This window comes from Grampus griseus (assembly GCF_964374135.1).
Source record: "Grampus griseus genome assembly, chromosome: 18".
In the NCBI taxonomy this organism is placed as follows: Eukaryota; Metazoa; Chordata; class Mammalia; order Artiodactyla; family Delphinidae; genus Grampus; species Grampus griseus.
This window is the reverse complement of record NC_139012.1, coordinates 26576112-26590453: the sequence shown is the minus strand read 5'-3', so window position 1 is coordinate 26590453 and position 14342 is coordinate 26576112. Positions and strand designations below refer to the sequence as shown.

The 14342-nt window shown below is 35.1% G+C and overlaps 1 protein-coding gene across 6 annotated transcripts in view; it reads right to left on the bottom strand.

Annotated features, from left to right (window-relative positions):
• The window catches only part of RBM26 (RNA binding motif protein 26), a 76529-nt gene that overhangs the window by 1546 nt on the left and 60641 nt on the right, over nucleotides 1–14342 (bottom strand). For all 6 annotated transcript variants that reach the window (XM_082675336.1, XM_082675331.1, XM_082675334.1 and 3 more), the window contains 3 exons: nucleotides 11484–11684; nucleotides 8705–8791; nucleotides 990–1103 (listed from right to left, as the gene is read on the bottom strand). In XM_082675336.1, coding sequence (XP_082531462.1) covers nucleotides 990–1103; nucleotides 8705–8791; nucleotides 11484–11684 — 402 coding nt within the window. The remainder of the gene's footprint in view (nucleotides 1–989; nucleotides 1104–8704; nucleotides 8792–11483; nucleotides 11685–14342) is intronic.

Below are 14342 nucleotides of genomic sequence, written 5' to 3'. Positions count from 1 at the left end.
ACTATGGATATGTATAACAGCCTTGAATGCTCTTCAAACAAAATGAAGTGCCATTATGAAAATCTAACCAATGTAAAACACGGAACCATTTAGTTTCCCCACCTTACCTTTCATTCCTTAACTTCCTCAACTTTTTCCTACAGCTTATTTCATAATTAAACAAAACAGAGTTGCTTATCTTTAGGTTTTTGGTTTCAAAGGGCTCTCCACTTCACTGTTTTTCATGCTCTCACCTCTCAGCCATCAGACTACCTGCTGTTACCCAAGAAAAAATATACTCTTCCACACCTATACTTCTGCCATTTAAAATGCCTCTCTCAACTATACTCCCAGTCCCAGCTCTTGGTTATGAAAAGTTTTTTTATCACTCAGGGTTCAGCTCCACTGCCACCACCTCCTTCAAGATTCTTCTGGAAAGAAACAATCACTCCTTCCTCTGGGTTCCCACAGCATATTGTTCAAATCTTTATTTACCATATCAGTCTGCCTTTTATTATAATTAGTTTCTTATGTGTCTGTCACCACCCCCTCTTCCATATTATAAGCTCCTTGATAACAGGGACCGTGTCTTATTCATTTTTGTGCCTATCACAGTATCTACCATATAGCAGGCATTCATTCTAATGAACTAAAATGGTATGAATTAAAATGAAACCTGAAATGTTAATAAAGCAACTGAATAGAGTATATACTCTAAAACTTAAAATATCACAAGATTTCCTGTGGATAAAAATCTAATGAATAATTAATGTTTTCTAAGAGTAAATGAAAACTGAGTATATATATGATTTTCATATATTCTTTTTGGATTAGCAATCCACAGTTCTCATTAATACATAAAATTTAAAGTTGTCTGCATTTATCTGATATCCCCTGCCTGGAAGATGGCTCAGGAATAAAAGTTTTATGTTAAAATCACAGCCATAAAATCACATTTTATATAAAAACGTAAACATTTAAGGGTAAAAACAAGTGGAAAAAAAACATACTTCCTCTTCATCAGGTTCAACTTCTTCTGTTTCAACAGCTGAAATATTAGTTATTGGTTTATTCCAAGCCAGTTTTAGATCCTGCCCTTTGAAACGAGCTCCATGAACTGCAGCCTAAAACAATTAAGAACATTGGAATATAGAATATTAATAATTTGTGAAGAAAAAAATGAAATGTTATAGTACCTAATATTTAAACTAAATTAGCTAAACACAAGTGAAAGACAGTTGTGTATTTTTGCTTTGTGGTTTACTTCTTTATTTACTATTTATTATTGCAATTTATAATGTACTTTATACTGTTATTTACTTCTAAAATCAGCCTAGTGATTGTAAATTCCTTTATAAAAAGAAAACAGGAACAATTTCTCATAATCGAGTAGAGCTATTTCACTACTGGCCAATATCTGACTAGAAGAACTATGTCTCCATGTCTACAGTAAAAGGATAACTGCTACTTAAGGCAACAATCTCAAAGCACTTCAAGATTCTGGCTGTAGATCTTAATTCTTGTTAATTCACAAATGGCTCATATAATAACTATAAACTAGAAACCTTTAACAAATATAAGAATAATTTTGCATGTGTATTTATTTTTAAATTACATCAAAAAAATCAAAAAATACCATAAAATGTCTGACGTATCACTATTACAAAATATAAATATCTCAATGAAGAAGAAAAAAACAAACAAACAAAAACCCTGAACTTTTCTATTGAAAACTAAAGCACTTCCCTACAAAGCTTTCAGACCTGCATATGGTAAAACTGAGTAAACAGTCAAGTCTAAGTACTTGTTACCTTAAATGGCTGGTTTAGAAAGAATGCTTTCAAATTAAAGTAATGTGAACTAACATAAATCAATGTTAGCAACATACCAAAATAACTCATAGTCACAAAAGATTTATAGCACAATCTCAAAGTACAGCATAATGTGATATGTAGAAACAATTACAAGTTCAATGACATCTGACTATGAATTGTGTGATATTAAAGTCCCCAGGTATAAATTTTAAACCTGCACATATAAATTTATGATAAATTTAAAATATTTCATGCCTATTAAAATGCAGCTCAGGAGTTTTTAGTCCATGACCCCATCATGTCATATAACTAAAAATTTTTAAGTACTTATATATAATATTTAAGGCCAGAAACAAACTGTAATCTTTTTGAAGCTATAACTATTACATAAAAATATATTCCTGTAAGGAATTCCAATTGTCTCATGCAAAATGGCTACTCATAAAACTCATGTTTTCATCCAGCTAAAAAAGGCAAAAAATGTTAAGTGATGTTTTTTTATAGTAAGTTCTTCAAAAATTTCTTATGGGAACTTCCCTGGTGGTGCAGTGGTTAAGAATCCGCCTGACAATGCAGGGGACACGGGTTCGAGCCCTGGTCCGGGAAGAACCGACATGCCGCGGAGCAACGAACCCCATGCGCCACAACTACTGAGCCTGTGCTCTAGAGCCCACGAGCCACAGCTACTGAAGCCTGTGCACCTAGAGCCATGCTCTGCAACAAGAGAAGCCACCATAATGATAAGCCTGTGCACCACAACAAAGAGTAGCCCCTGCTCGCCGCAACTAGAGAAAGCCCGCGTACAGAAACAAAGACCCAACACAGCCATACATACATAAATTTATTTATTAAAAATTTCTTATGACCTAATTTTGTAAATCTCTATATTTAGCACATACTTCAAATTTGTAAGGTGAATCTACAACTCTCTAAAGTTTTAATTTTAAAATTATTTACTGGATGCTATCATCCAGGCTCTGTTGTTCCGTTTACAGAGCACAGGCAGAGTAGATTTAGCATAAATCTAAGGGTCCTAGGATTTTCAGAATGCTAAATGAGCTCTGGTTTCAACTTCAAGTCATCTGCTACATTAGCTCCTCACAAGAGAGTCAGCCTGACCTTTGAAGCTTTGAAACCAGGCATTGACTTCTCCTCTCTAGCTATGAATGTCCTAGATGGCACCTTCTTCCAATATAAGGCTGTTTCATCTACACTGAAAATCTGTTGTTTACAGTAGCCACCTTCATTATCTTAGCAAGATCTTCTGGATAACGCACTGCAGCTTCTATATCGGCACTTCCATTTTTATATTATGGTGACAGCTTCTTTCCTTAAACCTCATGAACCAACCTCTGCTAGCTTCAAACTTTTCCTCTGAAGCTTCCTCATCTCTCTCAGCCTTCACAAAATTGAAGAGAGTTAAGGCTCTGCTCTGGATTAGACTTTGGCTTAAGGGGATGTTGTGGTTGGTTTGATATTCTATCCAGACCACTAAAATTTTCTCCATATCAGCAATAAGGCTATTTCATATTCTTATCATTCATGTGTTCACTGGAGTAGCACTTTCAATTTCCTGCAAGAACTTTTCCTTTGCTTTCACAACTTGAATAACTGGTGCAAGAGGCCTAGCTTTCATCCTATCTTGGCTTTTGACATGCCTTCCTCACTAAGCTTAATCATTTCTAGCTTTTGATTTAAAGTGAGAGATGTGTGACTCTTCCTTTCACTTGAACGCTTAGAGGCCACTGCAGGGTTATCAACTGGCCTCATTTCAATGTTGTTTTGTCTCAGGGAATAAGGAGGCCTGAGGAGAGGGAGAGAGATGGGGAATGACTGGTCAGTGGGAGCAGTCAGAACACACATTTATTGATTAAATTTGCTGTCTTACATGGGCATGGTTTGATGGTGCCCCTAAATAACCACAGATCACCAGAACAAATATAATGAAGAAGCAAGTTTGGAATACTGCAAAAATTACCAAAATGTGATACATACAGTGAGCAAATGCTATTGGAAAAATGGCGCTGACAGACTTGCATAATGCAGGGCTGCCACAAACCTTCAATTTGTTAAAACAAACAAACAATATCTGCAAATTGCAGTAAAGCAAAGCACAATAAAACAAGGTATACCTGTATACGTGTGTGTATAAAAACCATATGGTACAGAATTAAATGGGAAATATCAGTAGGATATGTATGTATATGTACACGTGTCTATATGAACATATGCATTTTTTTCCCCACTCCCAGCTCTTACCACTGAAAAAGATTAGTTATAGTAACAAACTCAGTAGTAATGAGCATCCCTAGTACTCAGATTGTGGTCTTTAAATACCTTTCCCAGTAAAAAGAATCAGAACTCCTTAGAGAAATGGCCAGTTCCTAGTCTGGAAGAGAAAATTTATAAGATGAACCTAGAACACCTTTTCATACCAGAAAGCAGAGAAAGTATCATAACCCACTAGAGTCCTGTCAAAAGAACTCAGGAACAAACCTATATACTAGCCACTAGCCAAAGATGGGACATCAATAACTGAGGACAATGGATCAATGCCCATGAAATGTTTAAATCTATGAATTTATAATTCCACAATACCAATCAAGTTAAATCAAAATATGAATCTTATTCTGAATCCTTAAAGGAAGTAAGTAAAATATTTATAAGCAAACCAGAGAAATGTAAACGCTGGTATTTGGTAATACTTAAGGAATATTAATCATTTTTAGGTACGATAATAGTATTGTTTTATTTTTTTAAGGCTCTAATATCGAGAGAACAGGTTCAGTATAAACACTGAAAGGTTTACAGCTGAAATGATATGATGACTGGGAATGGTTCCAAAATAAGGAGGCAGAGGGTTGTTAGTGGGTGGAATACAGACAAAATAAGATTGGCCATAAGTAGATAATTGCTAAAGCTTGATGATGAGTGTGTAGAAGTTCATTTTACAATTTTCTCTCATTTCTATGCTTTGAAGTGTAAATAAAAAGTATGTTTAAAAGATGAAGCATTTTATTCATAGGCTTGCTTTAGACATTTGCCTATTTAGTCTTGCATAGTCATTCAAAGTTTGCACCATGTTAGGACGTAAGGAAAGCAGGCACACCCAGTGACAGAAGAAAAAATTTTAAAAAAGGCTTTGAAGACCTGACAAATGAAGGAAGAAAAAAAAGTATGAAAAGTAGTTATGAGGTAGGTTCCATATCTTACATGGAAAATGATTCTGGAAACAATTAACATCTGGAAAAGGCTGGATTAAGGAAAATTAAACAGGTGTGTTTGCCTTTTCAAGTCATTGAGATTATAATTCTAAATTGAATATACAAAATGCAGCTCTTCACAAATTTACTGACAAGAGAATCCTTTGCTAGAGGAGCTCCTATAGAACCAGTGTTCTGTAAAAACAATGTGGGGAAATCTGACCTAAGGCCAGAAGAGCTAAAGCTGCAAGCCTAGTGTACCTAACTTTTTTTTAGTAACCATATCGATAAAGCTATCTATAAAAGAAGGTTAAAACCAAGCTTATTAATGTTTGTAATAACCACAGTATACAATGTTTAGGCAGAAGTTACATTAAAGGACCACAAAAACATGTAAATTCTGATTTTTAGAATTTATAGGGAAAGACTACATGGCCACTGTCTCACAAGCTTCAGACTTAGATTTACTAATTCTCATAGCACAGTGCCCATCACATAGCAACACTTAATAACTATTGAGTAAATCAGCAAGAACACACACACAAAGACTGTGAGATACATGATTTGATTTCTCTTGAATGAATCCACTTATACATTTACTTCTTGCTATAAATTTACTATTTACTCAGTCAGCCCCATCAACTTCTACTCTTCATGCTGCACTATCCTCTATGAATCCAATTTTGTGCTTCTATCTTCAGGTCTAAAGAATGAGAGTTTTGAAATCACTCTATCTTGTTTGTATTCAGTTTCACTGATTTACCAATCAATTCTCATTCTTAAACATACACACACACACAAATATTAAAAATAGCTAACATTAAGAGGGTTTACTATGTTCCAGGCACTGTTCTAAGTATACCTTACAAGTTCTGAGTCAGTGAATCCACACAACTACTGGGAATTGAGGCATGGGTGTCAAAAACGCACCAGTAGAACAAGATTCTCTTTCTTTGTGATATAAAAAGCTATATACCTTCTTTGAGTTTGGGACTGTAGAGTTTCATCTTTGGGACTGATTCTTATAAAACAGGAACTTAACTATTCCTATTCTAAAACCGGATCCTGGCTTCTTACAAAAGTATAGGAACAATTCAGAGTAGGAAAACTAACATTCTAACCAGTCATGGGAAGAGGTTACTTTTTTCTGTCCTGTTTGGGTACTTATGCACCTTTAGTACATTAGGGGTGGTGACAGACAAATTGGAAAACAGAAAATAAAGCAGTAGGATCCATCTTCTAACTAACCAGAATCAAACCTTAGCCATCTTAACCCAAAGCTAAAATGGTTCTGTTTACATTATTACTCCTTAAAAGACTTCAATCTCTTTTCTGAGGAAAATTTCTTACTTTTCAGTCATATTTGAATGTCTTGATTATCTTATTCCTGTACTTTCCTTTGAAATATTATGCATCTATTGACTTAAGGAAATAGACATACATTCAGCCATCTAATACAATGATTCAGAAATTATGAACAATGAAATATTTGGAAATAAACATTAGCAAAGGTTTACAATTTTCTTTTCTTGGGAAGGACTATCCTTTACCTTGAGTTTATATCCACCTACATTTGGTATTAAATTTTTCTTTATTTTATATAATGATGGTACAATTTTTTTTGTACTTTTTAAGCATTCTTCCTTGACAAAATTAAACACTGGAAACCTAATGTCAAACACACTAGTTTTTAAATTCCTAAACCTCACTGTTCCCTAAAATCCAGAAGTTTGAAAAACACTATTTTAGCCTATATTCTGCTTGTATAAGATTAGCTTCAACTTAATTTTCTATCCTCTTCTAAAATAGAATGTTACAAAATTTTAAGAAATTTTTTTGGCTTAAGGAAATGTTTAACAACTTCTATAACCTAATTCCAAATGTTTATCATAGCAATGGTAGTTGTTCCTTTTAGTCTGTTACGTAAATCCAACTAAAATGGTATTTACCCTGAAAAGCTAACTCTCATCAGATCTAACTTAAGCTAAGTTATTCTGCCACTTATTCAACCTTCATATAATTCACTGTTAAAATCTTTCTTTATACATTAATCCCAGGTCTTTGAAATAACTGCTATTCATTTGGAAGATATATACATAGTATAAAAATATATATTAGAATTTATATCTGAGATAGAAAAAAGCAAAACCCAAGAAGATATATGTCAACAGGTCCTACTTACCAAAAGCAAAACATCCAAAAATTATTTAAGAGGCAGGAGCGTTTTTGTTTTTTTTTTCTCAGCCACATAAGTAAACAGGGACAAGTAGTAATATATATTTTTAAAGTAGTTACTAAATTCACAAACTTGGTAATACTGTAACCATTTGAACATAACAATTACCATTGTTTTATAATAAGACTACTTCCTAGAAAGTAAATAGAACATAAAAAGATGGTACTCAAGCAACGTATCCAACATTACACTGAAAACTGTCACTGAAGCTGTCATTTAAAGGAGGCTCATTCTTAACTTATATTCAATAATACCTCTCAGAGAAAACTTGATCAAAAATCTACTTTTTCAATATAACACATATACATATAAGCTTATAAGAAAGTTTTAAACTCTCATCAATTATAAATTACCTTTTATTTTCACAAAAGACCTTTAAATAGAAGATTTCTTAAAACTTAATAAAACTCTAGGATGAGGAATTCCTATTCTATAAAACTATCCACTACCCACCCGCCTAACCCTGAAACTATGTTATTCTAGGGCCCAGTTAAACACTTTTCTGAGACTTATCAGACCAACAGTCTTTTTTATAGGCTGCAATGTGCCAAGAGCAACTCCTACCAGGTAAGTTCCCAGCAATGTACCAGCAGGGAGTATTCACTACAAAGAGAATAAATCAATTTAGAAGATTTTCAAAACTTATTTAGACCACAATCATCTTAAAACTTCTGAAAACCATCCTACTCTTTCATTCACATTAGGTTAACTGGAACGCTTAACGCGTTTTTCCAAGGTCAAAATGGTACATCTATTTCTCTACAACCTTGAAGAATACTAAAAATGTTCCGATGAACCCGTTACACCTCGCACTCATTTTCCTTTTTTAAATCTTTTAAACCCAGAAGAAAGACAAGGCTGCATATACTTCTGGTCATTCTTTACAAAGATAATTCAAGATACACATTTTAAGACAACTATACTAAAAGGACCCTAAAAGCTAGCGCTATATATTCCTGTCTTGGGCAAAAAGTTGTAGAGGCCTAGTTGTGGGTATGCTGAGCTACGGACACTGTAGGGTTCAGCCAACTGGGACTAGGAAGTAGCAGATGAGGGATGGTTAAGAAGAGCAGCCATCAGGATTCTATCTCCGCTTGTATCTTACCCCTCACCACTCATTCTGCCAAAGCAGACTTGTTCTGGGCCAGCTGAGAAAGGGATAATGGAAAGTGGAGTGGCCCTATCTCCTGTGAAAGAGAATGGAAGAATTCCTGATGTCTCAAGAGAGTACAACTTGACATTCAACTTGGTGATTAACTATGTATTCTAAATATTCATGTTATATATAAAACTGCCTAACTGCTTTAGGACATTCTTTGTAGCCATGAATTCCACTTCCTATGGTCTATCTACTGTCACAGTGTAGTTCTTTAGTAAGTCAAAAAAAATTCATTTATATTAAAACTTAGAGGCAATATTTATAGAACATTTAAATCTGAATTTTAATAAATTAGAATATTTATAATACTTACTGCTTCAGCTTCTGCTCGTGTCTTGAATGTAATTACTGCATGAAGTGAAGAGTCATCAATCTGACAATCTTCAATTTCACCATATTGCTTTAAATTAAAAAAAAGTATTTCCTCCAAATAAATATTTTGAAACATCCAAAATCCTAATGGTTTTTAAAATATTAAGACACCAATAAATATAACCCAGAATGCATAACAATTCAGGGTGATTAGCAGAAAGAAATTATGAATAATTCATTTTAGGACGTAATATTGTATGATAAAGGGTGTTCCTATTTTCCAATATTATTTACAATTCTATACTTTCTAGAACCAGGGTAACTTACACTTGATTGAACTATTCTTTAAATAGGGAAACAATGGTGAAAGATTGAGCTTCCTTATTGCCATTCCTTCTATACTCATTATTCCAATTCCAGAGTATGTTAAATTCTTTCTAAAGCAGAATATTTAATCCTCAGAATATTGTGTGAGTTTTTTGTATCATTCCCAATTTAAAGATGGGGGGGGAGGTTCAGAGAATTTAAGTAATTTTTCCAAAGTAACTAAGTTAATTACCAGGATGAGAGTCCAGTTTTTCATTCAAAAGTTTTCGATTCAAAATTTTAATTGACCCTGCTTTTACTCTTACTTTACCCTCCTCTAGACCACACTCTTTTAGGACATTTAAAAGCTAAACATATTAAATTATGCTTGTTTTGGGTGTGCTGGATTTTATTTTTCCCTGTGTAGGAAGATTTTTCTGCAAACAGCAGAAAACAGCACCTTTATCACATAAAACTTTAGTCCTTTATATATCATTACTAATACCTCCTTATTTCTTACCCCCAAATAAAATTATAACCACAACCTCATTAAATACACACACTCCACACAGAAAAATTCTGTAGGGCATAGTAAAGAAAACGACCACATAATCAGTCAGATCCCAGCTCTGTTAGTACTAGCTGTGTAAACTTGAACAAGTTACTTAATCTCTTCATGCTTCATTTTCCCGATCTCTAAAGTAAGAATAAAGGTACCTACCTCATAGAGTTGTCAAAATAACTCATAATATGGTGAGTTATATAAAAAGCATTCAGAAAAATACCTGCCACAAAATAAGTGCTCTGTAAGTTTTAGCTGTAATGTTTATTACTGCTACTGGTTCCAATGGATAAATTAAAGAAAGCATTTTGTTAATCACAATTTGTAACCGTCAATGATCCTTTAGTAATGTAGATTTTTTTTCTCTGATACCTGTCATATGTTCAAATCACGGGTTGAGATAGAGAAGCTATCTTATTTAAAGACTGGCAATTTTTTAAATGTGCATTACCACTACTAACTTTGAGAAGAGTTCGAATCTCCAAATACATCCAAGAATATCCATTTAGAGGCTCTGACTGTTTCTAAAACCAAAACCATTTCAGTCTCATCAAAACACATTCCTAAACTCACCTTGTTTGTCTGGATTATTTGAGCATATCCTCTGATAATTTCCTGATTAGCTGTATAACGATATGTAGTACACCTAAGTTATCTGGATCTTCTTCCCCTTGGGAAGGTGCAGAAACAGGGTGTGTAGTAGGGAAGAATCGAGCTACAGTTATTTCCAAGCTAGAAAGCTGATTCCTTATTTTCTCCCTTTGAAGCCATAAAGCAGACTTTCCAGACTCACCATCCTTAAATAGTAATCATTTTAGTTATTTCTTAAACATATACTATTTCTTTCAATACCTCTCTATGTCCTGAAAAAGTACAGTTTTACATTTGTAACTGCAGTTAACAGTCTGGAATATAACTGTCAAATATTTAAATCTGAATATTCAAAACGTTAAATTATTTGTGTACCTATCTATAAGCTTACCTATCCCTCAAGACCCAAGCTCCAGCTTTACTACCTCTTGAAACTTTCCTCTACTGTTCTTTCACCATCATATGTCTGTGTGAAAAATACTTCTCTAAGTTACTGAAGTATTTATAGTTTTTAATAAATTTAACTTGATTTTAAATTATTTGTAGTTTAACTGGTTTGTGTTAAACCATTATATGTAAAATCCTTGAGGGTAAAGAACTGGTTATTTACTTTTTATCTCCAGAGCAATTACTCTAATGCTGCAGGCAAGACCAATGGTTAGTAACTAACCTTTGGGATACCACTAAGAATAACATTTAAGTTGAAAGGGCTTTAGGCAGATATGATCTCCATTCTGCACATGAACCCAACAGATCCCAGGAAATCCAAGTAAAATAATGGATTAGCAGGGACTAGAATCTTATTCTCCTTCCTCATAGAAGGAAGTCCATTGCAATTAGACTGACTCCCTTTAATTATACCCTGGCACCAAATAAGGCAGTGTCAAGATCGTATTCCAAAATTGTGTCTTGTGTCATTTCTAGGTTGGCTAGGTCAAGAATACAGTATTAACAAATAAAATTCCATCTTAATTTTTAAAAATATGGATGGCCCATGCAATATGCTAAATTTTTCCTAAAAGTAAATATCAAATGAAACTAAACGACAGGACTTCCCTCTCTGAAACAACAAGGTCTAAATCATTCCTTTCATAAGCTGAAAGCCTACTAAGTGTAAGAATAGTAACATTTCTTCCAGACAATGATTAAACAACCACTAGAGCTTGTTTTTTAAGTAATTAACAAAGGATTATTATAGATTAATCAAAACCTTTGGTGAGATTAATGGGCTTATTCATTTCATTTTCATACTTTCCCTTTAATATCCATTATCCCCAACAATGATTATCAGTATTTGTTTTGTTGGACAGTAAGAAAGTACCGCAAAATGAGGAAGAAGATCTTCTCTATCACTCTCTGTAAATGCAGAAATCTCCAATGCCCTGGGACGGTGATCCACCACAGCATGACCAGGCACACCTCGACCTCGACCTCGACCCCTGCCTCGGCCGTGAGCTGCCCCTCGACCTCTTGAATGAATTCCTCTACCACGACCAGATGAGAGAATCCCCCGTTTCGCAGCCTAGAAGAGATTAGACAAATAGGTTAAACATCACAATTACTAACACGAGCCAAGTGTTATACTCAGTCAGATGAGTCATACAATCTGACATGAGTTATACAATTTGATACATATTTACATATTCAAATAATGCCCTACAAAAGGATTTCATAATTTAAGTTAGGGTTTTAGTTTCTAAAGTGAAAAAAAATTTAGACAGCTAATGAATTTAGAAAACAAAGTAACATTAATTTAAGCAATGTTTTGAAATTAATAAATGTGCCTTATCTACTAAGACATCAAACTATATCACAAAAAGACCAGCAATTCTTGAGTTCCAAATAAGGCCCAGAGCTGAATGTTACTTCAAAAGTTAGTATAGGGACTTCCCTGGTGGTGCAGTGGTTAAGAAACCTCCTGCTAATGCAGGGGACACAGGTGCGAGCCCTGGTCCGGGAAGATCCTACATGCCACGGAGCAACTAAGCCCGTGCACCACAACTACTGAGCCTGCGCTCTAGAGCCCGCGAGCAACAACTACTGAGCCCGTGTGCCAAAACTACTGAAGCCCACGTGCCTACAGCCTGTGCTCCACAACAAGAGAAGCCACCGCAATGAGAAGCCCGTGCACCACAACAAAGAGTAGCCCCTGCTCGCCGCAACTAGAGAAAGCCCGGGCGCAGCAACAAAGACCCAACGCAGCCAAAAATAAACAAATAAATAAATCTATTTAAAAAAAAAGAAGTTAGCATAATGTAGACATACAAGATACCTATATATATAAGTGTATTTTTTCTAGTTATGGCTTTCAAATACAGTGTTTCCATTTGTTTGCCCGTTGACTTCAATATGTACAGTTATTTCAAATTCATCATTTTGATCATTTACACTAACACCATCATACAACCAAAGCAGCACAGTAACACATTCCACTTTATCGCTCTATATGAATAGCACACCATTCCTTCATTCCACAAATATTTAATGAGCACTTCCTGTGGTCTAGTCTTTACCCTCATGAAGCTCAAATCCTAGAAGGGTAGAGACATTAAGCAATCTAGTTATTTGATTATATTAATGAGAAGTGATTCAAAAAATGAGGAAATGCTCTACTTAAAGATTTGAATAGAATATTAAAGATCTGCAATGAATAAACTACTAGAATAAAAGTTCCATGAGGAATATTTTTCCTTGTTTTACTCTCTACTTTATCCCCAGCACCTAAAATAGCAGCTAGTAGATTGTAGAAACTTAATTATTTGTTCAATGCATCAAAGAAGGTACAAAGAACAAGCAAGGCAAGGGTGAGGGGTGGGGATTAGAGCATGAACAAAGGAACCAAGGCTGAAAGGAACTTGGTACTTCTAAGAAGGAATAAAATCCAGTACAGCTGGACCACATGTGATGAAGAGATGAGGCTAGAGAGACAGGCAGAGCCAGATAATGAACAACTTTAAGAACCACGTTGAAGATTTTGATTTTATCCCAAAAGCCATGAAAATCAATTAAAACATCTAAAGTTCAGATGTAGGGTGATGTAATCAAATCAGTGTTTAAAATATTATTCTGGTAAAAGGAAAAGAGAACAAGCTGGGAAACCAGTCAGGCTACTACAATAGTGCCAACAACTGAAGATAGAAGCTTAGTCTACAATGGTGGCCATGGAGATAGAGAGAAGTAAAATAAACACTTTCAAGACATACTGAGGAGGTTTCCCTGGTGGCGCAGTGGTTAAGAATCCACCTGCCAGTGCAGGGGACATGGGTTCAAGCCCTGGTCTGGGAAGAATCCACATGCCGCGGAGCAACTAAGCCCGTGTACCACAGCTACTGAGCCTGTGCTCTAGAGCCTGTGAGGCACAACTAATCAGCCTACGAGCCACAACTACTGAAGCCCGCGTGCCTAGAGCCCGTGCTCTGCAACAAGAGCCCGTGCTCTGCAACAAGAGAAGCCACTGAAATGAGAAGCCCGCACACTGCAATGAAGAGTAGCCCCTGGTCACCGCAATTAGAGAAAGCCCGCGCATAGCAACGAAGACCCAACGCAGCCAAAAATTAATTAATTGATTAACTAAGGAAAAAAAGATACACTGGGGAGTAATATGTATAAAACTTGGTAATTAAATGTGTATGAATACTGAAGGAAAGGGAGAAATCAATGATGACTCCCAGATTTCTGGTTTGGGTAATTGTGTAGATGAGTTTAGGGACAAAATAAGCACAATTTTGAACATGTTGAGCCTGAGGATGTGAGACATCCAAGTGAAAATGTCAAGCAGGCACCACTGCCAAAATCTCTGCAAGTATAAATATTTTAGTTTATTCATCTCAAGACAGTTCATTTTAACATTAGCTAAAGTAATCATCTAAAATCCAAATAACAAACTTCAAAGGTCAAGGATTAATGTCAATAACAGCACAGCATATACAAAAGTATACTCTTAGGAACTTCAAAATGCTCCTTAAAAAAGGGGTCCCTGGACAAGTAAGTTTGAGCAATACTGAGTATTTAAACATGTGTTTCTGGAGATTCACAGATTACAAGCCTCTAGAAAACCATATACAAAACACATGTTTATACATACACTGCCAAATGTAAAATAGATAGCTAGTGGGAAGCAGCTGCATAGCACAGGGAGATCAGCTCGGTGCTTTGTGTCCACCTAGAGGGGTGGGATAGG